The sequence below is a fragment of the Aulonocara sp. 'chitande type north' Nkhata Bay genome, linkage group LG9, assembly GCF_057382095.1.
Source record: "Aulonocara sp. 'chitande type north' Nkhata Bay isolate Kocher_YH1m ecotype deep benthic linkage group LG9, A_spYH_male_GT1.1, whole genome shotgun sequence".
In the NCBI taxonomy this organism is placed as follows: Eukaryota; Metazoa; Chordata; class Actinopteri; order Cichliformes; family Cichlidae; genus Aulonocara; species Aulonocara sp. 'chitande type north' Nkhata Bay.
Genome location: NC_141352.1, coordinates 5,305,318 through 5,326,298, shown reverse-complemented (window position 1 = coordinate 5,326,298; position 20,981 = coordinate 5,305,318). Strand labels below are relative to the sequence as shown.

The window sequence follows — 20,981 nt, the reverse complement described above, 5'->3', positions numbered from 1 at the left end:
GGAAAACTGTTCCCTCTACACATCAGCATTATAACCATGAGAAAGCAGCCAGGCCTACAAAGGGATGACATACAGAGTACTCCAAGGACAACGAATCAAAAGTTCTTTTCAGGAATGGAAAAGAGACACACATGTTGTCTCCTTTCCTGTTCTGCTACCATGTCGAAGCTATGGCAGTAGGTACAAGGCTATACCTGGAGAATCCCAGTTCTTGTCTAAGACAGTGGTCCAAGGAGAGCTTTTGCTGATGACCTGTCTCAGGTAAGGCTAAATAAAACTATGCGATGCTAAAGCACAGCATTACAGCATCATCAAATAAACTTCTAATGAAATTTATGTTTGGTCAATTTCTTTGTTGTAACAATGCTTCTTCACAATAAATCTTATACCAGTGGAAAGCCTGTTTATTTCCTCTTAAATAGTGCCAGGCTTGTAAGGAAAATGCTTTAAATGAATAAGGTCCTCAGCAGCATGAGAAAGAACCATGCACGGCTCCAACAGCCTGCCATGTCTTGCTCTGGCTTGGTTACACACCGCTATCCCATTCTTCAACCAGCATTTCTCTCTTATGACAAAAGCTCTTAAAGTACCAGTGTTTCTTGTCTCTTCGAACCTCAATCTTCCAATCAAATGAACAACACCAAGCAAGAGTCAATAGCAGAATGAGCTGTTTGGCACCAGAACACAAGATTTGGGAGATTTTTCATGGGTATAACCCACATACTCAATTGCGCTGCTCAACCCATGAATGCTTGGAGCGCTCAGAAAAAGTAGAAAAGCACTATTTACCATTTAGGTATAAGATTTATTGCCATTGTTACAACAAAGAAAAAAATGACCAAAAGCAAATGTCCTACTTTTTGTAATACATTTTTTTAACCACTGGCTAGGTTTTGTGCATAATAGATCAGACAATGATCTACATATGACAATGATAAGCTGACTCTATGCTTACTGCATCACAATCAATTTGACACGTCTATTAAGCTGATGCAAGTAAACCAAAGAGATGAACAGAAAGGAAACACATGAACAGGTTGGAATAGATATGTACAGTTACCCATGTTATCCAGCCTAGCCTTGTCCTCCTACCGCTCCTGTTAGGGTGACTGGGAGACAGTAGCCCCAGCTGGAGACACATGCCATCCATCACACACGTACACAAACAAACACAATGTCTTCTCTCTCTGCTGCATCTGACAGTTTCTGACTGCCGACAGACAGTAAACAAGCTCAGACGATTCACTCTGTAATGCTATCCCGGCTCTCCATGTCCTTTCTTCTCGTCTCCAATTATTTTCCTTCTTCTTCTTGTGATGTGGGAGGCTCCAGCCGCATTAGCACTTGTCTCCAAATACCTGAATGACTTACCTGAACTGGACAGGATTTCTGCTCTCTCTACTTGTTCCCTCCCTTCCTGTCTTTTTTCTGTGGTGGTTATTTTTATTCCTTTGTCCTCAGGAAGCAAGTACAGATCAGGTTCTAGGGCCATCAGCATTTCCAGGGTCCCACAGCAGCAGAATGGGAAGGGAAACATGGAAATCCAATCACCCTGTCGGGCACCCTCTTGATGACAGCAACTGACTGATACAGGCCTTAGGACAATGCTGTGTGATACACTGATGAATAATAGGATTGTTAAAAACACTGCATTTCTACATAATTACTGCTTATACAGTGTTCACGCACTATTTGACAGCATGAGATTTACACCTTGAAAAGTCACTTAGTGCACAGATCTGAAGAAGCTTGAACAGATGTGCCTTTCTTACAGCAAATATCAAATACGAGGTGAGGTTCCTCTGCTAAAAAGGCAGTTTGTAAGAGTTAGCAACATTAAGAGATGCATTTTAACCACAGGTTGAGTCATTTGGTCTGCAAGTATTTCTTCTTGCCTACAGTATTTTTGGAGCATCCTAAAGTGGATGTATGGACAGCAATCAACAAATAAATGAAGCTCAATAAAGGTTACAAACTCAAATAGTTTAAAGGACTCTCTTTCAACTATCATTTCAAACATTTTGTTCATAATGGGAAAATACTTTTGGCAGTAATATGAGAATGTTATAACCTTCAAGTTGTAAAGTATGAGCTGTGTCGGCTTGCTTCCAGCCCTCGACAGTGACACTGTCTCCCCTCTCCCATTTAAGAGGCTTGGTTAGCATTAGCTTCATGGTAAATAAGCTTCAGGAACTAGACAACGACAGCTTTCAAATTAAGTCTCCTACGTGCATTTTGGCCTCACTGTTCTTCTGTCAAACAATTTCCAGTTGGATAGGTGAAAACTTCATGTAAAGGAGTAATTTGAGTTTAACCCTAGCCCTTGCCTTTAACCCTAAAAAGCTCAACTGGTGGACACTGCAAGGCTAAAATCTGTCTTTAATAATTACTGTGTTGCTTGTCTATAACACCCTTCTATCACCATGACCTTCCCATGACACTAAAGTCTGGGTACTGCGATAAGGTCTATACCAATAAGCATCTCTCCGTATTTGCTAAGTGTTAAAGGGACAAATCAACTCTGTGCTGTTTAACCTCTGTTTGGGGTTTAACTGTAAAAGCAGTCTGTTTAAGACATGTCAGATGCAAGTGTACTCAGCGGATCAAGTTCATTCAGCATAGGTGCAACTGCAGCTAACTTATTTTAAGAGCAGCTTGTCTCTTCTCTTAAAACTTGAATGACTGACCTAACCGATGGAAGTAAGCGCTAATGAATAAACCGAACTGTCATTCCCAGCGAGCCACGAGACACTGAGTGAGAATCTCCACAAAGCTGCATGGGTCACAATAAGGAGATAAAGTGATGAGAGACTCACAGGCGCTGAGCCCTTCTTGATGATTACACTGGGTGTGGTTGCCCTCAGTGCCCCAGTGACACCATGGTAGTACCTGAAGCAGACCTGGGTCTCAGCTGTGGAGAAAAAAATGGGATTAATGATGATGGGGAAAAAACACAATGCATAAAATACAATACAAGATATATGAATAGAATCTGGTAGTGATGGTTGCTGCAGAAGGATTTAAAAACATCTTTAATTCCGATCAGAGAGACGATCTAACAGGTGTTTTTAAATGAATCACACAATTACATTCAATTTCCAGTTGTACATGGTCATTTATTGGAGATAACTATAACATCTTGCAGCAGAGGGTTGTAGATTTTGGCTCAGCTTCAGGAGAAGAGATGGGGAGCACATGTGCTCCCAGTCTAATCAATTTTCCCTTTAAAGTAGGGGTGTCCAACTCCAGGCCTCTAAAACCTACAGGACACCGGTCTCGAGGCCTGGAGTTGGACACCCCTGCTTTAAGTAGTGAGCTGGACCCAGCTGACACACGCAGAATCTCTGAGTGAAGTTTTCCTGAACTGGGGTTTGAGAATTCGTGTGCTTTGCCTTGCCAGGTAAGCTCCAGAAGAACACAGACTTTAGATTTCTGTAGTGTAGGCCTGTGCAAAGTGGTAAAGTAAACTCTGCTGGTCAGCCTGGTCCCTGCTTGGATCTGTGCCGAAGTGAACCCAGAGGCAGCCTCTGATTATGAAAAAAGAGATTTGGTTTGGATGTACGTGTATAAAACTAAACATTTATCTGTTTAAATTAGTTTATTTGTTAACTATTCAGTGACAGCAGTGACAAATCACTTGCTGGCTACTGAGAAACAAGAGAAGGACAGGGCTTGGGTTGTATGTGTGTGCGTTTGGGGGACACACACAAGCAGATTAAGGTCATACTAAAGCTCCATGTTTTTCTGCTCTGTCTCAAACATACTCGATGCTCTGACAAGGAAAAGGGAGCAGCAAGACCGCATGCAAGCTTAGTTCATGTTAACTATTCCAGTCGTTTGGCTTCTGAGTGACGTGTGGGAGAGAAAGTATTCGCAAATGGCTAGAATCTGGAAAATGCACTTAAAATAATTAAAGTAAACATATGCTGTGGCTCTGTAATTGTCTGTAACACATACTATCATTAGGTTCTTATGGCTCGTACATTAATAGAAAAGCAGGACTTTACTGTTGTTGATGTTGTTGCTTTTGAACCAGTTGGTATCCAGCTGCAAACAGGGGATCATTTTCCACATGAATTATTCAGACTACCATCACCATTTCTCTAATGACTGCTTGTTTCTAAAAATACAGAACATGGTGAAAAAAGCAGACTCCAAAGAAACCATTACTTACTGGTGTTCATTTTGTGCAACCAACAATTCAAACCTCAGTGTTTTTAGAAATACAGTAAAATGATAAAAATTACTGAGTGACAAAATCCTTAAATTCTCATTTACAGTTTACCATTTTATGTAATTACCAAATCCCTGCATGCATTGCAACCTTCATATTACGAAACCAGTTAAAGTGGTCAGCATAAGTGGACACTGTAAGTCTCAGCTTCTGACTGGAGAAGATTTTCAGGGTGACTGAGAGTACTGCTGCTTTTAGGACACGACGTAAAACCTTTTCTCCCGACTCCTTATCAGAGGCTGAGTCCCAGCTTTTTGTGTTATTCTGTATTGTTGATGTCTTATGAGATAATGTTTAGTTCTAGTATTATTATTAGTTTGTCTTGGTCGAGTTTTAGTCTGGTTTATGTTTTTTCTATGCTTCCCCGTCAATGTAGCGTTCCCTTGTGTCCCTCTCTCGCTCCCTCGGTCTCTTGTGTCAAGCTTGCATGTCCCAGTTCATGTTTTTCCATGTTTCCTGTTTCATTTTGAACGTCTCTTGTTTCTATGTTCACGGTGCTTAGTTTTACTTTCCCCCTCATGTCCACTTCCCTTATTACCCTTCTGTGTATTTAAGTCCTCCTTCTGTTCTTTGCCGGGTCCTCTGTTGTTGTCATGTCAAGTCTTGTCAGGTTTTTTGCTACTGCTCATGCTCATGTTGATTGATTGATTGAATCTTTATTTTGAACATGTTGAAAAAGTACAACAACATAGAATTAAAAAGAGACAAACAAACAAAGCAAAGCAAAAGGAAAACGAGCAAACACAACTACAAATAGAATAGAATAGAATAGAATTCAACTTTATTGTCATTGCACATGCACAGGTACAGGGCAACGAAATGCAATTTGCATCCATCCAGAAGTGCTTTAGTGATATAGATATATTACAATATATATTAGCAATAATATAGATATGTGAGTATATTACAGAAATGGGTCTATTATGGTATGTTATAATGTACACGGTATGAAGTATGTTGTGAATATTCTATAACTATAAGTATGTACAGGCTGTAGTGAGTACAAGCTATGTACAGGATATGAACAGGATATAAATATGAAAAACTATACAGAATATGAAATAAATAACTTTACAGGAATCTGAGATATACAGCTATACAGAAATGGGAACTATGCAAGTTGTAAACAGTTGTAGGATTAAAGATTATCGAATGTACAGAATGATTATTTACACAGAGCTATACAGTAGTGCAGTTAAGATAAGTGAGGGTGTAGATAGTTTCTACAGAGGCTATATAAAGTGCTAGTGGTTGTGAGTGGTGGTTCAGTCCATGTTATTATTGTGTGTTTGAGGGTACAGTTGTCCATTGTGGGTGTGTGTATGTTCAGTCCATGAGTTAACGTGGGTCAGATGTCAGGAGGCAGAGTTCGGGAGTCTGACAGCTGTGGGGAAGAAGCTGTTCCGGTACCTGGTGGTCTTAGTCCGGAGGCTCCTGTGGCGCCTCCCAGAGGGCAGGAGGGTGAAGAGTCCATGTGATGGGTGACTGGGGTCTTTGATGATTTTCCCAGCCCTTTTCAGACACTGCTTCCTGTAGATGTCTTTTATGGCAGGAAGTGGTGCTCCGGCGATGTGCTGGGCAGTTTTCACGACCCTCTGCAACGCCTTCCGGTCCGAGGCAGAGCAGTTCCCGTACCAGACTGTTATACAGTTGGTCAGGATGCTCTCGATGGTGCAACGATAGAAGTTCACCAGGATGTCTGAGGACAGGTGGTTCTTCCTCAGAGTCCTCAAGAAGAAGAGGCGCTGGTGAGCCTTCTTGACCAGCTTGGAGCATTTGGTCGTCCAGGTGAGATCCTCGGAGATGTGGACTCCCAGGAACTTGAAGCTGCTCACACGCTCCACAGCCGTCCCCTTAATGTGGATGGGTGGATGTGGGTCAGCATTCCTCCTGTAGTCCACGATGAGCTATATATAAGTTTCATGTTCAAAAAGGAGCAGGAAGAAGCATAAGCTTATTTAATCCCACCCCTTTTCCACTATCTAGTAATCAATAGACTACAGAAATACCTCCTTGCAATTACGTTATATGTTACGTGTATTTTTATTTATTTATTTATTTTATACATATATCTTTCTATCTATCCATACATACATATATACAAATACACATATATACATATTTTCAATAACCCCAGTAACACCTCAAAGGATACACAACCTACAGATATATATACCCATACCAACATGCCCGTGCACCTGCACACACATGAAAGTATTGGACAAGGACACCCTATCAAATCTCTATCTCGTTTCTGTGCCCTGCAAAACCCAAATCCTTAAACGGCTTTTTAAACTGCGCCATGCTTGGACATTGCTTCATATCTTTACTTAGTCAGCTTCACTCCACACACAGAGATGCAAAAACTTTTTAATGTTGTACGGATACGAGGATGTTTTAAATTTAATTCCTCCCTCAAATTGTAGTGGATTTGTATGATCTCTGTTACCAGTTTTATGGATTATCCTTATGGCCCTTTTTTGTAATATAAACATTGATGTTAGCAAACATTTGTAAGTATTGCCCCAAACCTCTGCACACTAATGCAAATACGGTGCAATCAGCGAACAATAGAGACTGTGGAGTGATTTGTGGTCCAGAATGTGTGTTACTTTACTCAAGATTGAAACACTTCTTGAAATTTTGTTATGTATACGATTTATATGAGACTTCGAGTTTAATTTATCATCTATAATCACACCAAGAAACGTATGTTCAAGTACTCTTTCAATTTCCACATGATCTATATGAATCTGCACCTGTGCACTTCTAAGGGAATTCCCAAAAAAGATTATTTTAGTTTTACTTAGATTTAGCGATAGTTTGTTCCTGTTAAACCATTTTTTCATTTCTGAAGTAATTGTATCCAGCAGCTCCTTTAGATTCCCCCCAGAACAAAATTTTTTTATTTCATCTGCACATAATACTAATTTTAATATATCAGATGCCTTACAAATATCATTTATATAAATAATAAATCATTTTGGACCCAGTACAGAGCCTTGTGGAACACCACAAGCAATGTCTAAGCATGATGAGGAATGGACACCCAGCTTCACAAATTGCTTCCTGTCACTTAAATCATTTTTCACCCAGTGCAGTACAACCCCCCTTATCCCAAACCGTTCCATGTTCATGTTTCACATCTAGGTTCTTGCTCATTTTGTTGTCACAGTTTTCATTGTTAATCTTAGTTTATTCCAGTAGAGGTTTCAGTTTAGGTTTTCCCTTGTTTGGCCTTGTTGCCTCTTTATGTTATCAGCCACAATAAAGGCTCTTTTTATTAAACCTTAGTTCATTTCTCCTGTGTCTGCTTTTGGGTCCGTTTCATAAATACACCAGCGTTCCTCGCCATGACACTCCTGACATTAGAGACAGTTTTACTGATGACTTCTATTGATGTTAGGCCAATCAGAAATCCATCTTTGATTGAACCCCAAGTAACTTGGGTTCTTGTCACCTGAAACATGCATTCTGACAATTCTGAAACTGGGAAAAACTTACAAATGACTGCAATGTCTTACTTTCAGCCCATCTTTCTATACTGTAGTACCTATGTTAATGGCTAGTTAAAGCATGGTAGTTCTATGAAAGCTGAAATGTTGAAAAAAACATTCAGGTAATGAATGAACTAATGAACACACTGGAACAATTAGAATAATGTTATTCATTCTGAAGATGTCTGAGATCATTATTTCATCCCACTTCACACTGTCAAAATTAAATATTTAGGTATCATCCAGCAACACACTCAGACAGAAACTGGTTCACCCGAAAGACAAAACTCCTAAACTTAACTTAACTGTGGTGTATGCTGAGAGACCAAACAGCCACTTCACAAGCGCATGGCACAACATAGAAGAGCCACCTCCACAGGACAAGACTCAGCATCCATCTTCATCTTAAGGATAAAGGACACTCTTTCGAGGATGCCAATGTTCACATTTTGGACAGAGAGGACAGATGGTTTGAAAGAGGAGTGAAAGAAGCATCTATGTCCACTGTGAGCGACCATCTTTGAACAGAGGCGGTGGTTGACGACACCAACTCTCTGCCATCTATAATCCAGTTTTGAGATCCCTTCCCAGACACCTTAACGCCCACTCACATCCTGGGCCATCTGACCTCAGGAAATCACATGATAGGGTGGGGCCAGGTTTCACAATGAGCTCACCCGAAACCCTGGCTGATTGGGACCCACACCCGCTTTCACACCTTGGCTCATGTGATTAGGTAGAGGATCATCAGGGGGTCCTTTGTCCCTCTTTGGGGGGAAACCAAATCTGGGACTCTCCACCATTTGCCCCTTAGAACTGAAGAAGCTTCTCGGATGAGAGGTGAAACGTCTTCAAGCAACTCAAAGAAGTCCAGACGCTTTTCTTTCCAAGCTCCTTAGACTACGATGACCTGGATGACTGAGAACCTTCACAGACCTTTAGGTATCAATATTTCTCCCAGACTGTCACAGCTTGTTAACCCTAATTACACCCCTCTGGTAAAAATGCTATTCAATTCAAATCACTTTTACTTGTATCACATCAAAATCCCAACAACAGTGGCCTCAAGACAAATATCTGTGGCGTAAGAGTAGACTAGTAGTCAAGACCGCCAAGACCAAGACAATACCAAGACCAGAGGGTATCGAGACCAGGACAAAACCAAGACCAAGAAAGACCGAGTTAAGACCAAGACAAAGACCAAGACAAAGACCAAGACAAAGACAAAAAAGTCTTTAAACTGCAGCCAGATGCTGCTTCGTTTACGGGTGTCAGGCATATTTATGTGTTTTTGCGACGCACTCGCACAGCCCTCCTCACCGCTGTCTACTGTCTCACTCACTCACTGAGAGGACAGACGCACGCTCCACTTGACTGTTGTGTCTCTCACCCTCTCTGTTTTTCACATAATGATATTATCCTATATCCTCGCATGTGATTGGACACAATATGGAGAATTGGAGCATAGCTGAGCCACTGTGTGAGAGCTGAGCAGCAAAAGGAAATTAAGTGAGGAGCCGGCTCTCGCTCAATGGGAGTCGACTCTTCTGATTCACTACAAAGCACTCTCTAAGCACGGCTCTTAGAGCTGATGCTCTTGTGCATGACACATTATCGAACGTTACATTGTGTGTCATGGATACTGTTGACTCCAAATCTCCCGACCACTATGTCGATCTGAGACAGCAAGACCGAAACAGCGAGACCAAGACAAGACCAAGACCAAAGTCCGTCGAGACCAAGAGAAGACCAAGACCATGTAAAAGTAGTCTCGAGACATCCAACTCTACTTAAGAGGCGGAACACGTCGTCTACCAGTCGAAGGTCGGTGCCCCCCCCCACCTCCTCTAGTATGCATGTCAAATTATCCTCGGGCAACATACTGAACACACTGTGTGACTGGGTGAATGAGGCTTATAGTAAAAAGTACTCTGAGTGCTCAGAGTAGGAACATATCAGTCCTTTTACCATAACAAATAACTGCGTACATACAGAAAACAATGAAAAACCGAAGACAAATTGATGATTGCATCCTTGCTTAAGAAAAACACTTCACAACATCCATCCAAGTGAAAAACACTCTCAAAGAGGTCGTTTTGTGTAGGTTCTCAGTAATCCAAGTCATGGTAGTCTTAAGCGCTTGAAAAGAAGGTGAATGCACTTCTGTGTGTTTTCTAAAGACATTTCAACTTTCATCCAAGCAGCTTCTTCAGGTCTAAAACCAAAAGAGTCCCAGGTATGTAAACCGTAGTGTGGGTTGTCCCTTAGGAGGTGGTCACTGACCCACATTCACAGCAAGAGTAAAAGATGGCCTCTTTCGCTCCTCTTGCAAACCGTCTGTCTTCTGTGAACACTGGCATCCTCGAAAGAATGAGCCTTGTCTTTTACCTCGATAAGGGTTAGTTGAGCGTTTAGAACAAGGTTACACTCAAGAGCAAGAATGCCAGATTAGAAAATACCTAAAAGAGTAAGCAGCAACTCAAAGCAGATACTCTGACTTCCTAACTGTACTTCCTTACTTGAAAAGCTGGCGTTATTAGCAAAAACAAAATAACTGTACACAGCAGTTATAGCTGTGCTGTGATTCTGTTTATATTTATGTGTAAAATGATAACTCTGGGAAAAAGTTAAAAGCAACAAAAGGTCTCTTACTGTTCAGTCAAACTGTGCACAGCTGCTCTCTGTCACTCTGATAAGCCTTGCTGCACATGAACACAACAGAGAGAGCGGGGGGCTTTTCCTATGTTAGGAAAGCAGCACTTTGTTGCAAAGTGTAAAGATACTGTCTACAGACTTTCTCCATCGCCATCCACTACACTGATATGAAAAGGCTAAACTCTAAAAGCTGGCAACACTGAACACCACAGTAATTAAATGTCTGAGTACAGCCCTAATATTAAATCAAAACATTCGTTTGTTTTGTCTTGGGTTTTTTATGTCTAAACTAAGCAGTTTTTATATGTTTTTATATGCCATTTTTCATATATATTTATATGAAAAATGGCTAACAGGAAGATAAACTACTGGTTATATCAGCTAACATGTTGGCTGTAGCTTAAGGGGCAAAAGCTTGGCTAATGCTGTAGGAGTTAAAACCCTGGCATACAAAGAAATGTGTTAGTACCAGTCGCACTCTATCTATCTATCTATCTATCTATCTATCTATCTATCTATCTATCTATCTATCTATCTATCTATCTATCTATCTATCTATCTATCTATCTATCTATCTATCTACATGTAAACTATGTAGTTTGTATTCAATTAGCTGTTTTGGAGGCTTCTCCATGCTGACGAGAATACATTTCAGAGTAAGTTGAACAGATGTCTCAGAGATTAACGTAGCATCTTCAGTCATATGAAGGTGAAGTCACAGGAAAAATTGACTTCTACTTCCTGTGTAATAGAGGTTAGTGGGAGTGGAAACACCTACATGACTTCATGGTGATATGGGTATTCTGTGTTATTTGTATCTCTCTTACTCCTACGCACAATTCCCACATTCCTAAACAGAGTCACTGTACACCATTTATGAATGTCTGCCTGCGTTTGCTCTCTCGCTGTCATGCTCGCTCTGTCTCCATCTCTCCCTCACTCTGATGATGGGACTTGTGGCTGCTGTCTCTGTAATACCATTACAGTACTAAGTGCCTCACAGGCTCAGTGCACTCTGTCCTTTGTTCATTTAGACTTTATATTTCAAAAGACCTCAATCCGATATCTCCACATTATTTTAAAAACACAATCACAATGCAGTCCAATCGAATGGGCCAGGTTGGTTCATGGCCTTCTTCCTCGTTTGTTTGTTTTAGCCGGTGCTAAGATTGTCAAACGAAAAAAACAAATAAACAAGAACAACATGATATTATTCAATACTAAAAATCTATTCTGAATTATATATAGAAACTCATTTACAATAGTATCAATACCATTTCAATACCAACTGCACTATCTTTGTCTTCTCCAGCTGACAGTTGAAAACAGCAACGTTAATGTGCTACACTGAGCTACACTTTAGGAGGAATTTCAGAGGTCGGTAAATCTCTCCTTTCAAAAACAATGACGTATTAAACAGTTATTATAAATGTTAACCTGGCCAGCAAACGCATTAACATTAGCCATTCAACTATTAGGAACTACCCGATATTAGCCATCTGTTTTCATTAAGGTAGAGGCTAGCAGACTGTGGTTAGATGAATCATTATCCCTGGATGAATGGGTTTTGGATGGAGTGGATTATGGACCCATGGAGAACCAGGCTGGTTGCAGACTGTACAGCACAGCAGGTGAACTGAGTGTGGAGAACTAAACTGAGCAAGTAAAGAGTTAAATCCAGAGTGGGACAGGCAAAATTCAGTACTGGCGAGCAGAGCTGAGGATGTAAGCATTTGGAGACGGACGGAGCAGGGTGAATGATGGATGAGAGATGGATGAGAGGCTACAGTTAGATGTGCACAGGATGATTGTGGTGGGAAGTGGTTGGTGGCTCAGCTGCAGGGGAGGGGGTGGAGGAGAGGGTTTAGGGTGTGGTTTCAGGGGAGGCTGGTCATCACGATTGGAAAGCATCACTAATGTGCCGGGGCCAGAGAAGAAGCGAGGTGGTAGTAGTGAGAGGAAGGAGCTGCCAAGCACTGAGGAGCTGAAAAGCTGCCGGTGAAAGCACAACAGTACTGAAAAGCACACTGTAAATAAAGACTCGCCTCACACTGCCGAGCGCGGGTCATTCCTGCTACGATCATAAACGTTAACTTTTCTGTTAGAGCCAACAGTGAGGTCAGCTTTAAAATGCAGGCAGCGACCGGTGAGTGCATCTTTTTGTTAGCATAACTAATACCACACTGTCCCATAATGCTCTTCTTCTACATTAGATTATTTAGATGTGTTAGGGTAGAGCAGCACAATAACTAGGCTTATTAGTAGTTTCTTGAATATATTTTAACTTCACAATCTGTAATCAAATGACCTAAACCATTTTCTAAAATGAATAATGATAATAATTTAATGTTAAATACTTATTTTGTATTTATTAGTTAGTTAACATATCAAGATATGACTTGTTACTTGTGCTGTTGCAGAATGGGGTCAAAATCTTCCCCATGGTACTGAAAATGGTATCGAGTATTTAGTGTCTTCCTTTGTATCTGTATTTACTTTAAAACTCGAGTATCGTGACAACAATAACCAGTGCTCCTATTTTGTTTGTGTTTCCTTTGTAATTAACTACATTTCATTATCATAAGGTGGAGTGGTAGCAACATTGGGTTTCTCTGAGCTATAAAATTAGGGACCAGTTATTCTCCTCAGCTAGATACCAGATGTTATATTTAAGCTTCGACTTCTCAAAAAATAAAAAATAAAAAGCTCTTCAGCACCTACATCATATAAATATATTATTAACTGTTCTTATTATTTCCAAAAACAGCTCAGGCACAAAATGATATATGGAGATAAGAATATAAAGCCATTTAAAACAGTATTGGTCCAAACTGACATAAACTACAGTACAGTGATACTGCCACTGATTTTCAGGTATACTGTGCTGTGAGGTATTATCACCACATTACTCAGCATTTATGCTGAAACTATGGATGTGCAAACAGGCTCAAAATTATATCACGATATTTCAAAGACATTTGTGATAATGATATTTATGAATGCAGAAAGAAAACACACACACAACATTTTATTGGTGACTGCAGCTTGCAGGCAAACATACTGACGCGGTTCGAGGCTGGTAGCGGCTCTGGTTGAGCCATAGCTCAAGCTTGTAAAGTCAAGTTAAAACTGGCAGTTAACTTCCAATTCACACACAGTATAGCTGTCACTTGAGAACGCACCATGTCAGAAACAAAATAATTTTTCATCCTCAGAAAGCAGGGGATGAATATACAAAGTTATCACAGATTTCCAAGTGTCAAGGACTGGAGTGTGAAGTAAAAAAGGAATTCAAAGAAAGCCACACGGTAAAGAACAAGCCTGCCAGGGGTAGGAAACAAAAGATTTTAAAGACCCTGGATTTGGATTTCAGTACAGCAAACAAACATGATATTACTAAATATCATCAACAGGCTAAATGAACTTCTGTATCCTTAGATGAGTGAAATAAATTAGCAAACAAACCAACAAACTAAATGATTTTACTATTGCCAAATCAAAGCAATCTGTTGGTAATAATGGTGCCACTCTGCGTGGTTTGAATTATATATATCTAGACTCTAATTTGTCCATGTAAATGGTCTTCCTAACTCACTAAGGTTAATTATGGAGCTCCACAAGCTTCCATGCTAGGACCACTTCTATTTAGATTACACACTGTTTTTCAGGCTTCCCTTAGAGTTACGTATTATCTGCATAGCAATGAAAATGTGTGCTCTCCCTCAACACGACACATATTAAAACATTCCTGCAGTTTAACAGCAGAAATGTCTTAAAAGGTTAAAGGCCGATGACTTCAGTGACACTGTGAGGGCTCCTGAAATCATTGTTGACTAGGACATGTTCTTCAGTGTTCACATTAATGCACAAATAGGAGACACACCAATTAGTTAAACTGCAGAAATGTCTTTAAGACGTAAAGGCCTGACCTCCCATTTTCTCCTTCTAAATTCAGATAAAACTCAGGTTATTCTACTTGGCCCTTAAATTCTCAGAAATATGGTATCGAACCAGATGCTTACTCTGGGTGGCATTACCTTGGCCTCCAGTAACACAGTGAGAAATCTTGGAGCCATTTTTGACCAGGCTATGTCCTTCAGTGCACATATTAAACAAATATATGGGACTGCTTTCTTGCATTGGCACAATAGCTCTAAAATTAGAAACATTCTGTCTCAGAATGATGGAGAAAAACTAGTTCATGAACTTATTACTTCTAGGCTTGACTACTCCAACTCATTATCATCAGGTTATCCTAACAACCCCTTGAAAGGTCCTTCAGCTGATCCAAATTGCTTAAAGGCCTCCTTTACCACCTTGTAAACACATCACTACTTTCCATCCACTGTTTCCTCTAATAATAATAATAATGCATTTTATTTGAGGGCGCCTTTCAGAAACCCAAGGTCACCTTACAAAAACAAAATCAATAAAAGGAACAGTAGTCATAAAATACATAAAATAAGTTAAAATTACAAAACAGAGCTTGACAACAGATAAATTCAGCATTAAAGCAAATAAGCCAGTTTAAACAGATGTGTTTTGAGCTGTGTCTTAAATACGGAGAGGGAGTCAATATTTCTTAGTGCAGGAGGAAGAGAGTTCCAGAGCCGGGGAGCAGAGCGACTGAAAGCTCTGTTCCCCATAGTAATAAGGTGTGAGGACAGAACAGTAAGATGAATAGCAGATGATGATCTGAGAGGGCGGGAAACAGTGGTGATATGGAGCAGCTCACACAAATATGAAGGAGCAGATTTATGGACACACTTGTATGTAAGAAGTAAGATTTTAAAATTTATCCTGGATTCTACGGGAAACCAGTGAAGCTGCTGAAGAACTGGGGTAATATGAGCCCTTAACGGAGTGCAAGTTATGACCCGAGCTGCAGAATTTTGAAGAAGTTGGAGTTTATGAAGGGACCTTTCAGGGAGACCAAATAGGAGGGAATTACAGTAATCAATACGGGACGTAATAAGACTATGGACAAGGATGGCAGCAGCATGGGGAGTAAGGAAGGGACGGAGTCGGTTAATATTATGTAAATGGAAGTAAGCAGACCGGGTTATGTAATTAATGTGAGACTAGAATGAAAGAGTATTATCAACTATGACACCCAAACTCTTAACCTGAGGGGAGGGAAGGGTGGGAGAACTTTCAATGTTAATGGAAAAGCTGTGGGATTTGGTTAAGATAGATGGTGTACCAACAAGTAAAACTTCAGTTTTATTACTGTTGAGTTTGAGAAAATTGGAGGAGAACCAGGGTCTAATCTCAATAAGACAGTTTGAGAGGGAGGTAGGTGGGAGGGATGAATTGGGTTTAGAAAGGTAGAGCTGGGTGTCATCGGCATAACAGTGAAAATTTATATTGTATTTTCGGAATATATATATACCAAGAGGGAGCATATAAATAATAAATAAAAGAGGCCCTAATACTGAACCCTGGGGCACACCAGCAGAAACAGGATAGAGAGTTAAGGAAAGGGATTTAAATTGGATAAACTGAGTGCGGTCTGAGAGATAGGAGGTAAACCAGGTAAGCGGGGTGTGACTAATACCAATGGAAGCTCACCGGTTCAGGAGAATATTGTGAGAAATGGTATCAAACGCCGCACTAAGATCAAGAAGGATGAGGATGGATAGGAGACCAGAATCAGCTGCCATCAGAAGGTCATTGGTAATCCTTGACAGAGCAGTTTCTGTGCTATGATTGGGGCGGAAACCAGATTGAAATGGTTCATAGAGATTATGGTCATTGAGATGTGAATGAAGCTGGGCGGCGACAACTTTTTCAAGAATTTTTGAAATAAAGGGGAGATTTGATATAGGGCGAAGATTATCAAAGTTATTGGGGTCTGCACCAGGCTTTTTGAGAGTTGGGATAACAGAAGCCTTTTTCAGTGCTTCAGGAACAATCCCAGTGTTCAGGGAGGAATGAATAATATTGGTTATGAGAGGTGCTAAAGAGGGAAGACAGGCTTTAACTAACACAGTAGGGAGAGGGTCAAGTTGACAGGTGGATGACTTAGATTTTTTAATGAGATTAGACACATCAGTTATGGAGGGAACAGTAAAGCTTGAAAATAACTGACAGGAAGACAGTGGGGGAACCGGGAAGTCTACTTCAGAGTCAGGAGCTCCTAAAGAGTTAAGTTGACAGTGAATGTCTGAGATTTTACAAGTGAAAAAAGAGATAAGAGAGTTGCAAAAATCAACAGAATACATGTGGGAGGGGAATGTGTCTGGAGGTTTTGTAATTTTACTGAACAATGAATAGAGGGACCTGGAGTTACCTTCATTAGAACTAATTAAACCAGAGTAGTAAGCAGATTTGGCTGAGGCAATGCAGTCCTTATAGAACAGAACATGATCATTGTGCATTTCTTTATGTACAGTAAGTCCGGTTTTCTTGAATAGACGTTCGAGTTGGCGTCCTTTAGCTTTAAGGTGACGCAATGAGACAGTTCGATGTTTAAGGGGAGCAAATATGTTAAGAAGGTTATGAAGGTTGACATTATAATGGCAAACGAGTTCATGAGGGGTTGAGGAGCAGTGGATAGATGGAAGGTCATGGACGGCAGATGAAAAAACAGCTGGGTTAATGTTACTAATCTTCCTAAAAGTGATATTACGAGAGATACAGTTTTTGGAAGCGCTTATGTTTGCATCAAAAGAAATAAACATATGATCAGACTGGGGAAACAATGTGGCTTTACAATGGGTGGGGGTAATGCCAGAACAACAGACCAAATCCAGGATATGACCATTAGAATGGGTAGGAAATTTTATGTACTGTAGAAGCCCAAAACTTTCCAGGCAGGAGGTAAAATCTCTGGAAAGAAAGAGGGATTTTATCATTGTCCATATGAATATTGAAGTCACCAGCAATGATCAGATTTGGAGAAAGTACAGTGAAATGAGTGAGAAGAGCAGAAAATTCATTTAAAAACTCCTTGTTTGGCTTAGGTGGCCGATAAACAGTACATATGATGGTGGGGGTAGATCCAGGGAGCTGCAGTGCAATGTATTCAAATGGATGGGAGGGAGGGGCAGAGACAGGGAGCACTTTCCAGTGCCTCCGGTGAATTATCGCGAGACCTCCGCCCCTCCCCGAGATGCGAGGTTGACAGGTGTAAACAAACTCAGATGGAGTGGAGTCATTGAGAGAAACAAAGTCATTGGGCTGTTGCCATGTTTCAGTCAAGCAAAGAAAGTCCAACTTACAATCACAGAGGAGATCATGGACGAGATGTCCCTTACCAGTGAGAGAGCGGAGGTTTAATAGACCAAACTTGATGCTGGAGTTACCATGCTGGACAGGAGGCTTAGTCGATCTAGCCAGGTGGGCCAGCACATTGTGGTCGACAGCCCGGTCAGTCTTGCGGGGAGGACAACGAGTTTTTCACCAGATGGACAATATTGAGTTAGTGTCACTGATATTGAACTTCCGCCGAAGCCCTCGGTGGATATACGTGTGGCGGGGCTGGAAGGCGATGTCCGGGTAGAAGTATAGAGCCACAGGTGGAGAGACAGCCAGGCAAAAATGGAGCCGCAAAAGATCCGTAGCAGAGTACTGGAGAAGAGCTGTCGCCGGGTGATGAATGATGGATAAAAAAACCCAGGTGAGCACGAGCCACACCAACACCCTGTGGAGCCGCATCTTAATCAGGGCCGAGCACTGAACACAAACGGAAGGACCGAACAACCAGCTGACAGCTGCAGCGCAAGCAATAGGAGCCCGCAAATGTTGCGAAAACAAGTCAAAACAGGGTTGCGCCTTAGATACTTGGTTCACATTGTCGTCAGCAACTAGGGATGGGTATTGATAAGATTTTAACGATTCCGATTCCATTTTCGATTCTGTTTAACGATTCGATTCTTTATCGATTCTTTTTTTTTTTTTTAAAAAAGGAGAACACTAAGGTCGATTAGCTCAGAGCTTTGTTTTATATCTTCTCTTTGAACAAGATAGAAATTTAGGAGTAACATGGCCTTACAAACCCAACAGTGAGATCTTGAGAGATCCAGCCTACGGCTCTTCAATGGGGTGTCACAGGATCCCCAGGAAAAAAAATTGTAAATGTAAAATAATAAAATAAATATTCTTGTGAGACATATCACATATTGACGGGGTCGGGTTATGTTAAAAAGTATAAATTGTTATACTTTGTTCATTGGTTCAAAGGTACCCCACACTTCTTTTTTTGTTTGCTTGTTTGTTCTGGTGTATTTTTCATTTGAACTGTTACTCTGCCAGAGTACTCATATTTACAAGATGGCATTGAACGCCCCATTGGTGTATCAGGAAAACTATTTTGTACGTATGTTCCTTGAAGGCGATTGAAGTCGTTCTTTTTTCCACCGCAGCGAAGGGCTAGGAGTAGGAGAGGAGCTGCTGTATGTTTTTGTTATCGAATCGATCTGATTGTGAAATAAAGCATATGCAGTGAGAAAGCAACTCCAGGAGTCATCCCTGCCTTAAAGCTGCAACATTCTTCTGTAGCAATAACAAAGTATAACATAAATTGTTCTGTGGCAATTACACAAGAATATCCAGTAATGTCCCTGCCCACAATTAAACACATTCACTTACCAAAAATCGGGGGCATCTGCTGTGGCAAATGGGTGCAAGCCTTTGACCACAAACTTAGACACTGCTCGGTGACATTAGTCTATCCTGGCCTGAAAGGAGACGCTACCGGTAGACTGCAGCGAGAACTGCCAGCATCTGAGCCAGACTCTGTCTGTCTCTCTCATCATGGTCACCTACATGTACAGTAATGGCAGGTTTTGGAATAAGGCAGATTGCGCTAACATAATATGCACTGTTAGTTGATTATTTACCTGCCGCATTAACGGGAGAGGACGTGCAAACGTTAGCGCTGCTGCTGGGTTGAGATTCACGAGTCCGGAGCGGAATTAAAAACGCGTGTCATCGCGTGTTTTGTGAGCAAATGCTTTTGCATATTCGTAGTGTTTCCTCCCTTAAATGAAATATCTACTTTGCAAGTTGCCCTGTTGCCATCGGTTCTCATAAAGTATAATCAAACTTTTGAGCGTTTGAGCCGCTTAGGCGCCGTGTTTCCTGCCAGGTAAATGACGCTCCGCAACGTGGTGACGTCATTCGGGGCGACTGGAATCGATAAGGGAATCGTTTGCAAAAATGGCAAACGATTCCAAGGAATTGAAACAGTGGGAACCGGTTCTCAACAAGAACCGGTTTTCGATACCCATCCCTATCAGCAACTGAAAAAAAATTATAATAAAAATAGTAATAGTAATAATAATAACCGGTGAGCAGCGGCAGCCAAGCGCGGCAGCGTTCACTCGACCGGAAGCCACATCTATGTTTTGCCTGTCATATGGAGCAGGTGGTAGAGTCGTGCTTGTTTGAGATATTTGTTTTCATTTGGGTCACAAGTCACCAGCTGCTAATATCATCTTGACTGTAGTTTAACACTAAAGTTTTACCTTTTTGACACGACTGACTGCGTATGTCCACAATTCCCCCCAAAAATCCAATATAACGTGAGTGACGTGGAATCGTTTGTTTTACTTTATATTGTGAGCTGTTTGGTGAAAGACATTCACATTTTCTTAGAGACAAAGTGTTCCCTATATTAACAAAAAAAACATTTTTTATTACTCACGTTCACTGAAGTGGGAGCTAGAATCAATTTTCCAGACTATTTGTCCTTTGTGAGATCCATTGATGCCTCGGTTCTTGTAGTCCAGAAAGTTCTCCGATAACGTCTCATCTGGAAAGAGAGATGAATGAGAGCTCAAACCATACTGCACGTCCAAGCTTCTGAATTTCTTTCTGTAATGTATTGGCAACAAAATAAAATGATAGCTGAAACTACTGGTATTCACTTATACAACTGGACAAGTGGAAATCCTTTGCTTTGAGATAAAGTAAACTCTGGTTTTACATATCAGGACATGATTATTTGGCCCTTAGCACATCTGAAAATTAAATAAGCGCTTTATGTATGAATGTACCAGTCTGTTGTATCGTTGTGGAGAAATGTTGGCCCACTATTGATTTTAAACAATGCTTAAGTAGTTTTAGGTTTCTGATCCTTCGCTTACGTACGGCTCTCCCGTGGTCTTGCTGCGTCATTTTAACAACACCACCATGTCCACCACGAACTCTTCTGTGTACCAGAAGGTTTCCCAAAGTGTTACTTTATTTAAGTTACAGCCCACTAAAGGTGGTTATACAAGATACTGAATCATAGGGTGTAAATAATTTTTCACTCACTGCTTCTGCATTTGGCTTAGTGTTTATTAAATAAATAATTTATGATATAATAATACAACAATTATTTCTTCTAACATAACAGCTCATGTGCTGTTGCTCATCTCGGGTTGTATTTACCTCATTTTAAGACCTGCCTGATATGTAAAACCTTGGAATTAACTGGGTGTACTTTGTTTTTAATGTGACTGTATGTTTGCAGATATTGCCTATCTAGAACAGACTACCTGATGCATGACATGCCTGCTTGAATGAAAATCTATATCACAGACTTCAGAGCTATCAGCTTTTTCAGAGAAGAGCACTGAAGTTACATTGTTGCTTTGTGTCTTAAA

The 20,981-nt window shown here is 40.7% G+C and overlaps 1 protein-coding gene across 4 annotated transcripts in view; it reads right to left on the bottom strand.

The window, feature by feature from the left end:
* Nucleotides 1-20,981, bottom strand: part of hecw1a (HECT, C2 and WW domain containing E3 ubiquitin protein ligase 1a) — a 98,877-nt gene that overhangs the window by 62,947 nt on the left and 14,949 nt on the right. For all 4 annotated transcript variants that reach the window (XM_086305392.1, XM_086305395.1, XM_086305391.1 and 1 more), the window contains 2 exons: nucleotides 20,036-20,143; nucleotides 2,817-2,911 (listed from right to left, as the gene is read on the bottom strand). In XM_086305392.1, the coding sequence (XP_086161518.1) occupies nucleotides 2,817-2,911; nucleotides 20,036-20,143 (203 nt within the window). The remainder of the gene's footprint in view (nucleotides 1-2,816; nucleotides 2,912-20,035; nucleotides 20,144-20,981) is intronic.